Source organism: Zosterops lateralis (genome assembly GCF_965231275.1).
Source record: "Zosterops lateralis genome assembly, chromosome: 36".
NCBI lineage: Eukaryota > Metazoa > Chordata > Aves > Passeriformes > Zosteropidae > Zosterops > Zosterops lateralis.
The window spans coordinates 839299-855186 of NC_139796.1; the positions used below are offsets into that span (position 1 = coordinate 839299).

Consider the following 15888-nt stretch of genomic DNA (forward strand, 5'->3'; position numbering starts at 1 on the left):
GGCGGAGTGATGGCGGCGGCGTCCGGTGAGGGGACAGGGATGGGAATGGGGACAGGGACAGGGAATGGGGACAGGGAAAAGGGAAAGGAACTGGAAATGTGGACACAGAAGGGGAACGGAGAATGAGGAGGGAATAGGGACTGGGGACAGGGAATGGGGCCAGGCTGGTTAATGGGGACAGGGGACACCAGGCCGAGGTGACACCGGCCCGGGGTGTCCCCAGAGACCGAGCGGCTGCTGAGCCGCAGCCCCGGGTACGGCACGGCCCAGGCGGGCCCGGCACCGGGGCAGGAGGAGAAGCAGGAGGAGGAGGAGGAGGAGGAGGAGGAAGAGGAGCTGCGGCGCCGCCTCAAGTATTTCTTCATGAGCCCCTGTGACAAGTACCGCGCCCGCGGCAGGCGGCCCGTCAAACTGGCCCTGCAGCTGGCCAAGATCGTCCTGGTCACCGTGCAGGTGACACCGCGGGGACACCGGGCGTGGGGACACCGGGGAGGGGACACAGGGATAGCAGAGAGGGGACAGCGGGGCGTGGGGACACGGGGGAGGGGACATGGGGACATGGGGATGGGGCACAGGGACATAGGGACATGGGGCATGGGGACACCGGGGAGGGGACATGGGGACAAGGGGATGGGACACAGGGACACGGGGACACAGGGGGGGACACAGGGACATGGGGACACCAGGGAGACGGGGACAGGGACATGGGGACAGCAGGGAGGGGACACAGGGACGTGGGGACACAGGGACGTGGGGACACCAGGGAGGGGTCACAGGGACATGGGGACACCAGGGAGATGGGGACAGGGACATGGGGACAGCAGGGAGGGGACACAGGGACGTGGGGACACAGGGACGTGGGGACACCAGGGAGACGGGGACAGGGACATGGGGACACCAGGGAGATGGGGACAGGGACATGGGGACAGCAGGGAGGGGACACAGGAGCAGCAGGGAGGGGACATGGGGACATGAGGATGGGACACAGGGACACGGGGACACGGGGGAGGGGACACAGGGACAGCAGGGAGGGGACACAGGGACATGGGGATGGGACACAGGGACATAGGGACACCAGGCAGGGGGACACAGGGACATGGGGATGGGACACAGGGACATGGGGAGGGGACACAGGGACATGGGGAGACCCAGGAGGGGGTGACAGGGACATGGGGACACAGGGAGGGGGCACAGGGACATGGGGATGGGGCACAGGGACATGGGGACACAGGGAGGGGGCACAGGGACATGGGGATGGGGCACAGGGACATGGGGACACAGGGAGGAGGCACAGGGACATGGGGACAGTGGGGACAGGGGAATGGCAGGCACAGGGGGCACAGGGACACCGAGGAGGGGACATGAGGACATTGAGGAAGAGGTGCCAGGACAGCAGGGAGGGGACATGGGGACACTCTGAAAGGGACACTGGAGTGACCTGGGACAAAGCACGGGGGTGTCACTGAGCTGGGACAGCTGGTGGCAGCGGTGGCCTGTCCCCAACCAGAGGGTGACACCGTTTTGGGGGGAAACGTGGTGGTGTCACCGGGGTGGGACAGGGCCTGACCTTTGTCCCCAACCAGAGGGTGACACCGTTTTGGGACAAATCACAGCAGCGTCACCACGATGGGACAGGCGGTGACAGGGGTGGTGGCCTTTGTCCCCAGCTGATCCTGTTTGGGCTCAGCAACCAGCTGGTGGTGGCCTTCAAGGAGGACAACACGGTGGCCTTCAAGCACCTGTTCCTCAAGGGCTACGAGGATGGCACCGATGACACCGCGGCCATCTACACCCGCGGGGACCTCCTGGAGCACCTGGCCTTCGTCCTGGAGAAGGTGCCACAGGGACACCGGGAGGGGTTGGGGACACCGGGAGGGGTTGGGGACACCGGGAGGGGTTGGGGACACCAGGAGGAGTTGGGGACACCAGGAGGGGCTGGGGACATAGTGACCTCCTGGAGCACCTGGCCTTTGTCCTGGAGAAGGTGCCACGGGGACACCGGGAGGGGCTGGGGACACTGGGAGGGGCTGGGGACATTGGGAGGGGTTGGGGACATTGGGAGGGGTTGGAGACATTGGGAGGGGTTGGGGACACTGGGAGGGGCTGGGGACACCGGGAGGGGCTGGGGACACTGGGAGGGGTTGGGGACATTGGGAGGGGTTGGGGACATTGGGAGGGGCTGGGGACACTGGGAGGGGTTGGGGACATTGGGGGGGTTTGGGAAATCAGGAGGGGTTGGAGACACCAGGAGGGGTTGGGGACACCAGGAGGGGTTGGGGACACCAGGACCTCCTGGAGCACCTGGCCTTGGTCCTCGAGAAGGTGCCACGGGGACATTGGGAGGGGTTGGGGACATTGGGAGGGGTTGGGGACACAGAGATGTTTTGGGGACACAGAGGTGTTTTGGGGCTGTGGGGATGTTTTGGGGTCATGAAGATATTTGGGGACACAAGGATGATTTGGGCCCACCCAGGTGCCACCTCCATGCCTGGTGTCCCTGTCCCCGCAGTTCCTGACTGTCCTCAATGTGCCCTTTTGGCACCACGTTTTGGAGACACAGGGATGTTTTGGGGTCACGGAGATATTTCAGGTCCATGGGATGGTTTGGGGCCACCCAGGTGCCACCTCCATGCCTGGTGTCCCTGTCCCCACAGTACCTGGCTGTCCCCAATGAGACCCTTGGCCACCACGTTCTGGGGACACAGAGATGTTTTTGGGGTCACAGAGATATTTTAGGTCCATGGGGATATTTTGGGGCCATTGGGATAATTTGGGGCCACCCAGGTGCCACCTCCATCCCTGGTGTCCCTGTCCCCACAGTTCCTGACTGTCCCCAACATGCCCTTTTGGCACCATGTTTTGGGGACACAGGGATGTTTTGGGGTCACGGAGATATTTCAGGTCCATGGGATGGTTTGGGGCCACCCAGGTGCCACCTCCATCCCTGGTGTCCCTGTCCCCACAGTACCTGGCTGTCCCCAAGGAGCCCCTTTGGCACCCACATTTTGGGGACACAGAGATGTTTTGGGGTCACAGAGATATTTTAGGTCCATGGGGATATTTTGGGGACATGGGGATGGTTTGGGCCCACCCAGGTGCCACCTCCATGCCTGGTGTCCCTGTCCCCGCAGTACCTGGCTGTCCCCAACGAGACCCTGGGTCACTACGCCTACGGTGTCCCCGGGGGTGTCCCCGGGGGTGTCCCCGAGCTGCGGCTGTGCCAGCGCTTCTTCCGCAGGGGGGACATCGACCCCGGCAACGACACCTTCGACATCGACCCCGGCGTCGTCACCGGTGGGGACACGGGCTGGGGTTTGGGGTTTGGGGTGGTCCCATAGGATTTGGGGTTTGGGGTGCAGGGTTTGGGATTGGGGTTTGGGGTGCAGGGTTTGGGATTGAGGTGCAGGGTTTGGGGTTTGGGGTGCAGGGTTTGGGATTGGGGTTTGGGGTTTGGGATTGGGGTGCAGGGTTTGGGGTTTGGGGTGGTCCCAAGGGATTTGGGGTTGGGGGTGCAGGGTTTGGGGTGCAGGGTTTGGGGTTTGGGATTGGGGTGCAGGGTTTGGGATTGGGGTTTGGAGTTTGGGGTGCAGGGTTTGGGGTGCAGGGTTTGGGATTGGGGTTTGGGGTTTGGGGTGCAGGGTTTGGGATTGGGGTTTGGGGTGCAGGGTTTGGGATTGGGGTGCAGGGTTTGGGATTGGGGTTTGGGTGCAGGGTTTGGGATTGGGGTGCAGGGTTTGGGATTGGGGTTTGGGTGCAGGGTTTGGGATTGGGGTGCAGGGTTTGGGATTGGGGTTTGGGTGCAGGGTTTGGGTTTGGGGTCTGGGATGCTCCCAGGGGGTTTGGGGTTAGGGATGGTCCCAAGGGGTTTGGGGTGCAGGGTCCGGGTTTGGGATGGCCCTGGAACATTCAGAGCAGTCCTGGGGCATTTGGGATTCAGGATTTGGGAATTCCCGGGGTTCCCTGACCCCAAATCCCCACCCCACAGAGTGTCTGGGGGTGCACCCCGGGGACCCCCGGCCGCCAGCGCTGGACGGCACCGACGGCAACTTCACCCTCCAGTTCCACAGGTAAACCCCAAAATCCCCCAAAATCCCCCCAAAATCCCCCAAAATGCCTCAAAATCCCCCAAAATCCCCCCAAAATCCCCCCAAAATTCCCCAAAATCCCCCCAGACCCCACCCAGGGCTGTTCCTTATCCCAAAAAACTCCCTGTGGGTTTTTTTCCCAAGTTCCTGAGTGGGATTTTGGGGCGAAATTTTCCCTTTTTCATCATTTTTTTGGGGGGGAATGTTGAGGTGGATTTTTTTTTCTTTTTTCAGGGGCGATTTTGAGGTCGAATTTTTTCCTTTTTTTGGGGAGGATTTTGGGGTTTTTTGAGGGGAGATTTTGGAGCCTCCCGGGGTGTCTTTTGTCCCCTCAGGCTGATCAATGTCACCGCAGAGTTCCAGCTCAAGGCCATCAACATCCAAACGCTGCTGAACCACGAAATCCCCGACTGCTACACCTTCAGTGTCACTGTGAGTGTCCCCTCAGTGTCCCCTGGGTGTCCCCAAATATCCCAGAGTGCCCCCTGGGTGTCCCCAATATCCCAGAGTGTCCCCTGAGTGTCCCCTGGGTGTCCCCAGATATCCCAAAGTGTCCCCTGGGTGTCCCCAGGTGTCCCCCAAATGTCCCCAAGTGTCCCCTGAGTGTTCCCCAGTGTCCCCAAATCTCTCAAAGTGTCCCCCAGTGTTCCAGTGGTTACAATAACGACAATAGTGACAATGATAATGAGAGTGACAGTGACACAGTGACAGTGACACAATGACAATGGCACAGTGACAGTGACACAGTGACAGTGACACAGTGACAGTGACAATGACAGTGATGGTCACAGTAACAACAATAGTGACAATGATAATGACAGTGACAGTGATACAGTGACACAGTGACACAGTGACGGTGACAGTGACAGCAATGGTTACAGTAACGACAATAGTGACAATGACAATGACAGTGACAGTGACACAGTGACGGTGACACGGTGACAATGACAGTTACAGCAATGGTTACAGTAACAACAATAGTGACAATGATAATGAGAGTGACTGTGACAGTGACACAGTGACAGTGACACAGTGACACGATGACACAGTGACGGTGACACAGTGACGGTGACACAGTGACAGTGACACAGTGACACGATGACACAGTGACGGTGACACAGTGACGGTGACACAGTGACGGTGACACAGTGACAGTGACACAGTGACACGATGACACAGTGACGGTGACACAGTGACGGTGACACAGTGACGGTGACACAGTGACACAGTGACAGTGACACAGTGACGGTGACACAGTGACAGTGACACAGTGACAGTGACACAGTGACACAGTGACACAGTGACGGTGACACAGTGACAGTGACACAGTGACACAGTGACAGTGACAGTGCCACCCCGTGTCCCCAGGTGACGTTTGACAACAGCGCCCACAGCGGGCGAGTGCGGATCCGCCTGGACACCCACACGGCCATCCGGGAGTGCCACCACCCCTCGCTGCCCCAGAGAGGTGACAGTGGGTGACAATGGGTGACAGTGGGTGTGGGGGTGTCCCCGGGAGTGCCACCACCCCTCGCTGCCCCAGAGAGGTGACAATGGGTGACAATGGGTGACAGTGGGTGACAATGGGTGTGGGGGTGTCCCCTGGCAGTGCCACCACCCCTCGCTGCCCCAGAGAGGTGACAACGGGTGACAATGGGTGACAGTGGGTGTGGGGGTGTCCCCGGGAGTGCCACCACCCCTCGCTGCCCCAGAGAGGTGACAACGGGTGACAATGGGTGACAATGGGCTGTGGGGGTGTCCCCTGGCAGTGCCACCACCCCTCACTGCCCCAGAGAGGTGACACCATGGTGGCACCTGTCCCTGGGAGGTGACAACAAACCGTGAGTGTCCCCTGTCCCCATGGGTGTCCCCGGGAGGTGACACCAGGTGTCCCCTGTCCCCATGGGTGACCCCGGGAGGTGACAGTGACCCCGGGAGGTGACACCAGGTGTCCCCTGTCCCCATGGGTGACCCCGGGAGGTGACACCAGGTGTCCCCTGTCCCCATGGGTGACCCCGGGAGGTGACAGTGACCCCGGGAGGTGACAGTGACCCCGGGTGTCCCCACAGGTGACAATTCCCTGCGCCTGTCCTTCGATGTGCTGGTGACAGGCGTGTGCTCGCTGTCCCTGGTGCTCTGCGCTCGCTCCATCGCCCGCGGGCTCCTCCTGCAGAGGGTCAGCTCTCGTTTGGGGGATTTGGGGGGGATTTGGGGGGCTCATTTAGGGGATTTGGGGGGAAATTGTAGGATTTGGGGGGGATTTGGGGTATTTATGGGGTTTATGGGGGGATTTGTGGGGTTTGGGAGGTATTTATGGGGTTTATGGGGTTTGGGGGATGGAATTTAGGGGATTTGGGGAGGATTTGTGGCATTTTGGGGGGGATTTATGGGCTTTGGGGAGGATTTAAGGGGATTTAGGGGGGACTTAGGGGATTTTGGGGGGATTTAGGGGATTTGGGGGGGAATTTGGGGTATTTATGGGGTTTATGGGGGGATTTGTGGGGTTTGGGAGGTATTTATGGGTTTTATGGGGTTTGGGAGATGGAATTTAGGGGATTTGGGGGGGTGGTTTATGGGGTTTGGGGAGGATTTAAGGGGATTTAGGGGGGATTTAGGGGATTTTGGGGGGATTTAGGGGATTTGGGGGGAATTTGGGGTATTTATGGGGTTTATGGGGGGATTTGTGGGGTTTGGGAGGCATTTATGGGTTTTATGGGGTTTGGGGGATGGAATTTAGGGGATTTAGGGGGAATTTATGGGGTTTGGGGGGTATTTATGGGGTTTACAGGGTTTAGGGGATGGGATTTGGGGGATTTGGGGGAGGATTATGGGGTCTATGGGATTTATGGGGTTTGGGGGGTTTAGGGGATGGGATTTGGGGGATTTGGGGGGTTTAGGGGATGGGATGGGGTTGGTGGGACAGCGGGACACGGTGGGAGATGATGAGAAGGGTGGAATGGGGATGGTGCCATGTCCCTGTGAGGTGACAATGACAACAACAGGGACAGTGACACGATGACACAGTGACACAATGACAGTGACAACGTCCCCACAGGAGTTCAGCCAGTTCCAGCTCCGCCGGGGCCGCTCCGTGTCCCTGTGGGAGGTCACAGTGACACAGTGACAGTGACACAGTGACAGTGACACGGTGACACAGTGACGGTGACAATGACAATGTCCCCACAGGAGTTCAGTCAGTTCCAGCTGTGCCGGGGCCGCCCCGTGTCCCTGTGGGAGGACACAGTGACACAGTGACAGTGACAACAGTGACAGTGACACAGTGACACAGTGACACAGTGACAATGACACTCTGGATGTCCCCACAGGAGTTCAGCCAGTTCCAGCTGCGCCGGGGCCGCCCCGTGTCCCTCTGGGAGGACACAGTGACACAGTGACAGTGACACGGTGACAGTGACAACAGTGACAGTGACACGGTGACACAGTGACAATGACAGTGACAGTGACAGTGACAATGTCCCCACAGGAGTTCAGCCAGTTCCAGCTCCGCCGGGGCCGCCCCATGTCCCTGTGGGAGGTCACAGTGACAGTGACAATAACAATCTTGGTGTCCCCACAGGAGTTCAGCCAGTTCCAGCTCCGCCGGGGCCGCCCCGTGTCCCTCTGGGAGGACACAGTGACACAGTGACAATGACAGTGACAATGACAGTGACAATCCTGGTGTCCCCACAGGAGTTCAGCCAGTTCCAGCTGCGCCGGGGCCGCCCCGTGTCCCCATGGGAGGACACAGTGACACGGTGACACAGTGACAATGACAGTGACAGTGACAGTGACAATGTCCCCACAGGAGTTCAGTCAGTTCCAGCTGCGCCGGGGCCTCCCCGTGTCCCTGTGGGAGGTCACAGTGACGGTGACAATGACAATCCTGGTGTCCCCACAGGAGTTCAGCCAGTTCCAGCTGCGCCGGGGCCGCCCCGTGTCGCTCTGGGAGCGCCTGGAGTTTGTCAATGGCTGGTACCTGCTGCTCGTCACCAGCGACGTCCTCACCGTGCTGGGCACCGTCCTCAAGATCGGCATCGAGGCCAAGGTCACCCCGGGGACACCCCAGGGACACCCTGGGGACACCCTGGGGACAGCGGGAGGGGACAGTGCCACCCTCAGGGACAGTGCCGCCCTTGGGGACAATGGGAGGGGACATTGTCACCACCCCCAGGGGGTTCAATGGCCTGGGGACAATGTCCTGAGTGTCACTGCAGTGTCCACGAGGGGACATTGCCACCCCTGGGTGGACACTGTCACCCCTGGGTGTTGTCACAGCCCTGGTGACAATGTCCTGGGTGTCACTGCAGTGTCCCATGAGGGGACATTGCCACCCCTGGGTGCTGTCACAGCCCTGGTGACAATGTCCTGGATGTCCCCACAACCCCCAGATGCCACCTGGGAGCCCCCCTGTCCCCTGTCAGAGCCAGCTGGGGTTGGGGACGGCCCTGGGGACACGCTGGTGGCACTGTCCCCATGTCCCCAACAGAATTTCTCGGGGTACGACGTGTGCAGCATCCTGCTGGGGACATCGACGCTGCTGGTGTGGGTCGGGGTCATCCGGTACCTGACCTTCTTCCAGAAGTACAACGTGAGTGTCACCTGTGTCACCTGGGGACAGCAGTGTCACCTGGGGTCAGGGGACAGGGACAGGGACAGGGACATCTCAGGGTCAGGGTCATCCGGTACCTGACCTTCTTCCAGAAATACAATGTGAGTGACACCTGTGTCACCTGGGGACAGGGGTGTCACCTGGGGACAGGGACATCACCTGGGGACAGGGGTGTCACCTGGGGTCAGGGACATCACCTGGGGACAGGGGTGTCACCTGGGGAGAGGGGTGTCACCTGGGGACAGGAGTGTCACCTGGGGACAGGGGTGTCACCTGGGGACAGGGGACAGAGACATCACCTGAGGACAGAGACATCACCTGGGGTCAGGTGTGTCACCTGGGGACAGGGGTGTCACCTGGGGACAGGGACATCACCTGGGGACAGGGACAGGGGACAGGGACATCACCTGGGGACAGGGGTGTCACCTGAGGTCAGGTGTGTTACCTGGGGACAGGAGTGTCACCTGGGGACAGGGGACAGAGACATCACCTGAGGACAGGGACATCACCTGGGGACAGGGGTGTCACCTGGGGACAGGGACATCACCTGGGGACAGGGGTGTCACCTGGGGACAGGGACAGGGGACAGGGACATCACCTGGGGACAGGGGACAAGGACAGGGTTAAATCCCATTTTCCTGCCCCAAATCCCATTTTCCCCTGCCCCACACATGGATAATTCCCATTTTCCCCACCCCACACATGGATAATTCCCATTTTTTCACCCCACTGATGGATTTTCCCCATTTTTCCCCGTTTCCCCCCCAGATCCTGATCGTGACCCTGCGCGTGGCTCTGCCCAACGTGATGCGTTTCTGCTGCTGCGTGGCCGTGATTTATCTGGGGTATTGTTTCTGCGGCTGGATCGTCCTGGGGCCCCACCACGTCAAGGTGGGTCTGGGAACACCCCAAATTTCGGGGTTTGGGGTCACAAATTTCGGGGTTTTGGGGGATTTTTAAATTTGGGGGTTGGGAGATTCCCAAATTTCAGGGTTTGGGGGATTCCCAAATTTCAGGTTTGTGGGTTGTGAGGTTCCCAAATTTTGGGTTTTGGGGTTGTGAGGTTCCCAATTTTTGGGTTTTGGGGTTGGGGGGTCCCAAATTTTGGGTTTGGGGGTTGGGAGATTCCCAGGTTTTGGGTTTGGAATTGGAAAATTCCCAAATTTTGGGGTTTTGGGGTTTGGAGATTCCCAAATTTCAGGTTTTGATGTTGGGGGATTCCCAAATTTCAGGTTTTGATGTTGGGGGATTTCCAGATTTTGGTTTTGGGGTTTGGGAGATTCCCAAATTTTGGGGTTTGGGGGTTGAGATGTTCCCAAATTTTGGGGTTGGGAGATTTCCAGATTCCATTTTAGGGGATTTGGTTTCTTCCAAATCTCCGTTTTGGGGTTGGGGGGTCCCAAATTTCAGGGTTTGGGGGTTGAGATGTTCCCAAATTTTTTGGGTTTGGGGGTTGAGATGTTCCCAAATTTTGGGGTTTGGGGTTGGGAGATTTCCAGATTCCATTTTAGGGGATTTGGTTTCTTCCAAATCTCCGTTTTGGGGTTGGGGGATTCCCAAATTTTAGGTTTGGAATTGGAAAATTCCCAAATTTTGGGGTTTTGGGGTTTGGGGATTCCCAAATTTTGGGTTTGGGGTTGGGAGAGTCCCAAATCCATGGATGACACAGGTGACACAGGTGTGACACAGGTGACACACAGGTGACACAGGTGTGACACAGGTGACACAGGTGACACAGGTGTGACAGGTGACACTCAGGTGACACACAGGTGTGACACAGGTGACACACAGGTGACACAGGTGACACACAGGTGACACACAGGTGACACACAGGTGACACAGGTGACACAGGTGTCCCTGTCCCCAGTTCCGCTCGCTGTCCATGGTGTCGGAGTGCCTGTTCTCCCTGGTCAATGGCGATGACACGGGGGTGACACAGGTGACACAGGTGACACAGGTGTGACACAGGTGACACAGGTGACACAGGTGACACAGGTGTCCCTGTCCCCAGTTCCGCTCGCTGTCCATGGTGTCGGAGTGCCTGTTCTCCCTGGTCAATGGCGATGACACGGGGGTGACACAGGTGACACACAGGTGTGACACAGGTGACACACAGGTGACACAGGTGACACAGGTGTCCCTGTCCCCAGTTCCGCTCGCTGTCCATGGTGTCGGAGTGCCTGTTCTCCCTGGTCAATGGCGATGACACGGGGGTGACACAGGTGACACAGGTGACACAGGTGACACAGGTGTCCCTGTCCCCAGTTCCGCTCGCTGTCCATGGTGTCGGAGTGCCTGTTCTCCCTGGTCAATGGCGATGACACGGGGGTGACACAGGTGACACAGGTGTGACACAGGTGACACACAGGTGACACACAGGTGACACAGGTGTCCCTGTCCCCAGTTCCGCTCGCTGTCCATGGTGTCGGAGTGCCTGTTCTCCCTGGTCAATGGCGATGACATGTTCGCCACGTTTGCGGCGCTGCGGCCCAGCGGGGCCCTGGTGTGGCTCTTCAGCCAGGTGTACCTGTACTCCTTCAGCGCCCTCTTCATCTACATGGTGCTCAGCCTCTTCATCGCCCTCATCACCGGCTCCTACGACACCATCAAGGTGAGCGGAGCAGGTGTGACCTCACCTGGGTGTGATGTCATCTGTGTGTGACGTCATCAGTGTGTGATGTGTGTGTTATCTCACCTGTGTGTGACATTATCTGTGTGTTATCTCACCTGTGTGACATCACGTGTGTGTGACCTCATCACCGGCTCCTACGACACCATCAAGGTGAGCGGGGCAGGTGTGACCTCACCTGGGTGTGATGTCATCTGTGTGTGATATTATCTGGGTGTGACATTATCTCTGTGCGTGATGTCATCTGTGTGTTATCTCACCTGTGTTATCTGTCTGTGACCTCATCACCAGCTCCTATGACACCATCAAGGTGAGTGGGGCAGGTGTGACATCACCTGGGTGTGACGTCATCTGTGTATGATGAGTGTGTGTGTGTGTGCGCGTTATCTCACCTGTGTTATCTCACCTGTGTTATCTCACCTGTGTGACCTCATCACCGGCTCCTACGACACCATCAAGGTGAGTGGGGCAGGTGTGATCTCACCTGGGTGTGATGTCATCTGTGTGTGACATCATCTCTGTGTGTGATGTCATCTCTGTGTGACATGTGTGTATCTCACCTGTGCGTTATGTCATCTGTGTGTTGTCTCACCTGTGTGACGTCATCTGTGTGTGACATCACCCCTTGTCCCCTCACCTGGCCCCGTCCTTGTTCTCTCACCTGTCCTTCACCAGCCCGAGGGTGACATTGATGTGTCCCCTGTCCCCTTTGTGTCCCCAGAGCCAGTCGGGAGGTGACACGCCTGTCCCGGTGTCACATCCCCTGTCCCCTTTGTGTCCCCAGAGCCAGTCGGGAGGTGACACTGATGTCCCTTTGTGTCCCCAGAGCCAGTCGGGAGGTGACACGCCTGTCCCGGTGTCACATCCCCTGTCCCCTCTGTGTCCCCAGAGCCAGTCCGGGGGTGACACGCCTGTCCCGGTGTCACATCCCCTGTCCCCTCTGTGTCCCCAGAGCCAGTCGGGAGGTGACACTGATGTCCCTCTGTGTCCCCAGAGCCAGTCCGGGGGTGACACTGATGTCCCTTTGTGTCCCCAGAGCCAGTCCGGGGGTGACACTGATGTCCCTTTGTGTCCCCAGAGCCAGTCCGGGGGTGACACGCCCGTCCCGGTGTCGCCGCTCCAGGCCTTCATCGCGCAGTGCCGGGACAGCCCCAAATCGGGGAAATTCCGCCGGGGCAGCTCCGCCTCCTGCTCCGCCTCCTGCTCCGCCCTCTGCTGCTGCGGCCGGTCCGAAAAACTCCATTTGGGGGGATTTTGGGGGGGTTTGGGGGCGTTTCGGGGGGTTTGGGGTCACCCCAAGGGAGGGGGGTCCTGTCTTGGGGGGTTTGGCTTTGGGGTCACCTGGGGGGGGTCCAGGGGGGTGGGGGGTGGGAGGGTCCCAAAGTGGCCCAAAATTTGTCACAAATGAGCCCAAAATCTGGCCTTGGTCCCAAATCCAGCCCTGTCCCCAAATGATCCCGAAATCCAGCCCCAAATGACCGCAAAATCCAGCCCCAAATGACCCCAAAGTCCAGCCCCAAAATGCAGCCCCAAATGACCCCAAAATTCAGTCTTGCCACCAAAATTACCCCAAAATCCAGCCCCGAATGACCCCAAAATGACCCCAAAATCCAGCCCCAAATGACCCAAAATGACCCTGAAATTTGGCCCCCAAATGACCCCAAAATTACCCCCAAATGACCCCAAAATGACCCCAAAATCTAACCCCAAATGACCCAAAATGACCCTAAAATCCAACCCCAAATGTCCCAAAATGGCCCCAAAATCCAGCTCCAAATGACCCCAAAATGACCCCAAAATCCAGCCCCAAATGACCCCAAAATCCAGCCCCAAATTACCCCAAAACCCAACTCCAAATTACCCCAAAATCCAACCCCAAATTACCCCAAAATCCAGCCCCAAATGACCCCAAACTGACCCCAAAATCCAGCCCCAAATGACCCCAAAATCCAACCCCAAATTACCCCAAAATGACCCCTAATGACCCCAAACTGGCCCCAAAATCCAGCCCCAAAATCCAACCCCAAATTACCCCAAAATCCAGCCCCAAATTACCCCAAAATAACCCCAAAATCCAACCCCTAATGACCCCAAACTGACTCCAAAATCCAACCCCAAACTGACCCCAAAATCCAGCCCAAAATGTCCCCAAACTGACCCCAAAATCCAGCCCCAAATGACCCCAAACTGATCCCAAACTGACCCCAATCCCATCCCCTCCCCAGTTTTTTGGGGTCCCCTCTCCCCTCCTGGCATTTCTGGGCTCTGGGGGGTCTCCCTGGGGTCCTTCCCCCCCAAAAAAATCCCCTAAAAATCCCCTAAAAAACCCCCCAAAATTGTGTCCCCACAGGGCTGCGGTGCAGGACAACGCGCTCCTGGTGAACTGAGGGGACGCCCCAAAATCCCCTCACACATTTTTATTTATTTTATTTTATTTTATTTTCTGCTTTTACCCGCCCGGGACCCCAAATTTGGGACCCCCCAGGATGGATTTTTGGGGGGTTTTGGGAAATTTGGGGTGCCCAAATCTGTTTTGGGGCCTTTTGGGACCCCAAAATAATTTTTTTTGGGTAAATTTGGAACCCTGGGAACCCAAAATCCATTTTTGGGGATGTTTTGAGACCCCAAAATCATTTTTTTGGGTAAATTTGGAACCCTGGGACCCCAAAATCAGGATTTTTTGGGGGGGTAATTTTGAATATCCCCAAATCCATTTTTGGGGGACGCTTCGGGACCCCCCAAATCTGTTTTTAGGGAAAGTTTGGACCCCCCTTGATCATTTTTTTGGGGATAAATTCAGAATTCAGGACCCCAAATGGGGATTTGGGGACACTTGGGGACATTGTCCCCAGTCCTTGGGGTCACCAGAGCAGCTCTGGGCCCCAAAAATGTCCCTTTTCACCCCAAATTTGGGGTGTGGCCACTCTGGGGGGGTGTTGGTGTCCCCAAGGGGACAATAAAGGTGACAAGGGACACTGAGGGGTCTGTGGTGGCATTGGGGACACCCTGGGGTGACAACGGGGACACGAGGGTGGCCCTGGTGTCCCTGGGGGGGCAGAGGTGACAATGGGGACACCCCGGGGTGACAATGGGGACACGAGGGTGGCACTGGGGGCGGGCAGAGGTGACAATGGGGACACGAGGGTGACACTGGGTGTCCCTGGGGTGACAATGGGGACACGAGGGTGGCACTGGTGACACTGAGGGGTCTGTGGTGGCATTGGGGACATCCCAGGGTGACAATGGGGACACCCTGGGGTGACAATGGGGACATGAGGGTGGCCCTGGTGTCCTCGGGGGGGCAGAGGTGACAATGGGGACACAAGGGTGGCACTGGTGTCACCCTGGGGTGACAATGGGGACACGAGGGTGGCACTGGGTGTCCTCGGAGAGGCAGAGGTGGCCATGGGTGTCACCCTGGGGTGACAATGGGGACACGAGGGTGGCACTGGTGTCACCTTGGGGGGGACAGAGGTGGCCCTGGTGTCACCCTGGGGTGACAATGGGGACACCCCCCAATCCATATAATGGTACAGCCCTGTGATATTCAGTGGTACAGTTCACTTTCCTGTCCCCCCCGCGCTTACAGTGGTGCGGCCCATACAGCTCCCCCCCTGCACCCACAGTGGTACCTCCCATGTCCCCCCATCTCCTCTCAGTGGTACCTCCCATGTCCCCCCATCTCCCCTCAATGGTCCCTCCCATCCTCCCCCATGTCCCCTCAATGGTCTCTCCCATGCCCTCTCAGTGGTATCTCCTATCTCCTCTCAGTGGTACCTCCTGGCTCCCCCATCTCCCCTCAATGGTCCCTCCCGTCCTCCCCCATGTCCCTTCAGTGGTTTACCCTCAATGGTCCCTCCCATGTCCCCCCATCTCCCCTCAGTGAGACCTCCCATGTCCCCCCCTCTCCCCTCAGTGGTCCCTCCCATTCTCCCCCATGTCCCCTCAATGGTCCCTCCCACGTCTCCCCATCTCCCCTCAATGGTCCCTCCTGTGTCCTCTCAATGGTCCCTCCCGCCTCTCTCAGTGGTACCTCCCGCCTCTCCCATCTCCCCTCAGTGGTCCATCCCATGTCCTCCCATGTCCCCTCAATGGTCCCTCCCATCCTCCCCCATCTTCTCTCAGTGGTCTCTCCCATGTCCCCTCAATGGTCCCTCCCGCCTCTCTCAGTGGTACCTCCCATCCTCCCCCGTCTCCCCTCAGTGGTCCCTCCCATGTCCCCTCAGTGGTACCTCCCACTCCCCCCTGGTCTCTCCGTTCCCCCCTCACGCTCCCCTTTATCCCCCCCCGCCCCTCTCCCGGTCCCCTCCGGACCTTCCCGGTCCGTTCCCGGTTCCCCCCGCTCCTCTCCGGGTTCTCCGTTCCCGGCGCGTCCCGGCGCGTCCCCCCCCGCGGCGGCGGCGGCATGGTGCGCTCCGGCTCCCCCCGCGCGGTGGTCGGCGCCGCCCCGCTCCCGCCGTTGGTTTCCGCGCGAAGCCGCTCCCGGTCCGGTCCCGCCGAGCCGGGCCCCGCTCCGGGCCCCGAGCCCGCCCCGCGCCCCCCGCCCGGCCCCCGCGCCGCTCCCG

General features: G+C 58.8%; 1 protein-coding gene across 3 annotated transcripts; it reads left to right on the plus strand.

The window, feature by feature from the left end:
• Positions 1 to 3: 3 nt before the first annotated feature.
• On the plus strand, positions 4 to 14291 carry MCOLN1 (mucolipin TRP cation channel 1). Of its 3 annotated transcripts, XM_083881862.1 has the most exons (15): positions 4 to 25; positions 224 to 453; positions 1668 to 1835; positions 3132 to 3294; positions 3986 to 4067; positions 4421 to 4517; positions 5454 to 5553; positions 6155 to 6261; positions 7570 to 7620; positions 8035 to 8130; positions 8572 to 8673; positions 9463 to 9585; positions 11099 to 11305; positions 12360 to 12550; positions 13674 to 14291. In XM_083881862.1, exons 1-15 carry the CDS (start codon positions 10 to 12, stop codon positions 13708 to 13710), a joined length of 1770 nt encoding a protein of 589 aa, XP_083737988.1. In that variant the 5' UTR covers positions 4 to 9; the 3' UTR covers positions 13711 to 14291. The 3 variants fall into 3 exon arrangements, with proteins under 3 accessions (XP_083737988.1, XP_083737987.1, XP_083737989.1); XM_083881861.1 differs by lacking the exon at positions 7570 to 7620 and having other exon boundaries at positions 7984 to 8130; XM_083881863.1 differs by lacking the exon at positions 7570 to 7620 and having other exon boundaries at positions 7984 to 8130; positions 12402 to 12550.
• The last annotated feature ends 1597 nt before the right edge of the window (positions 14292 to 15888 follow it).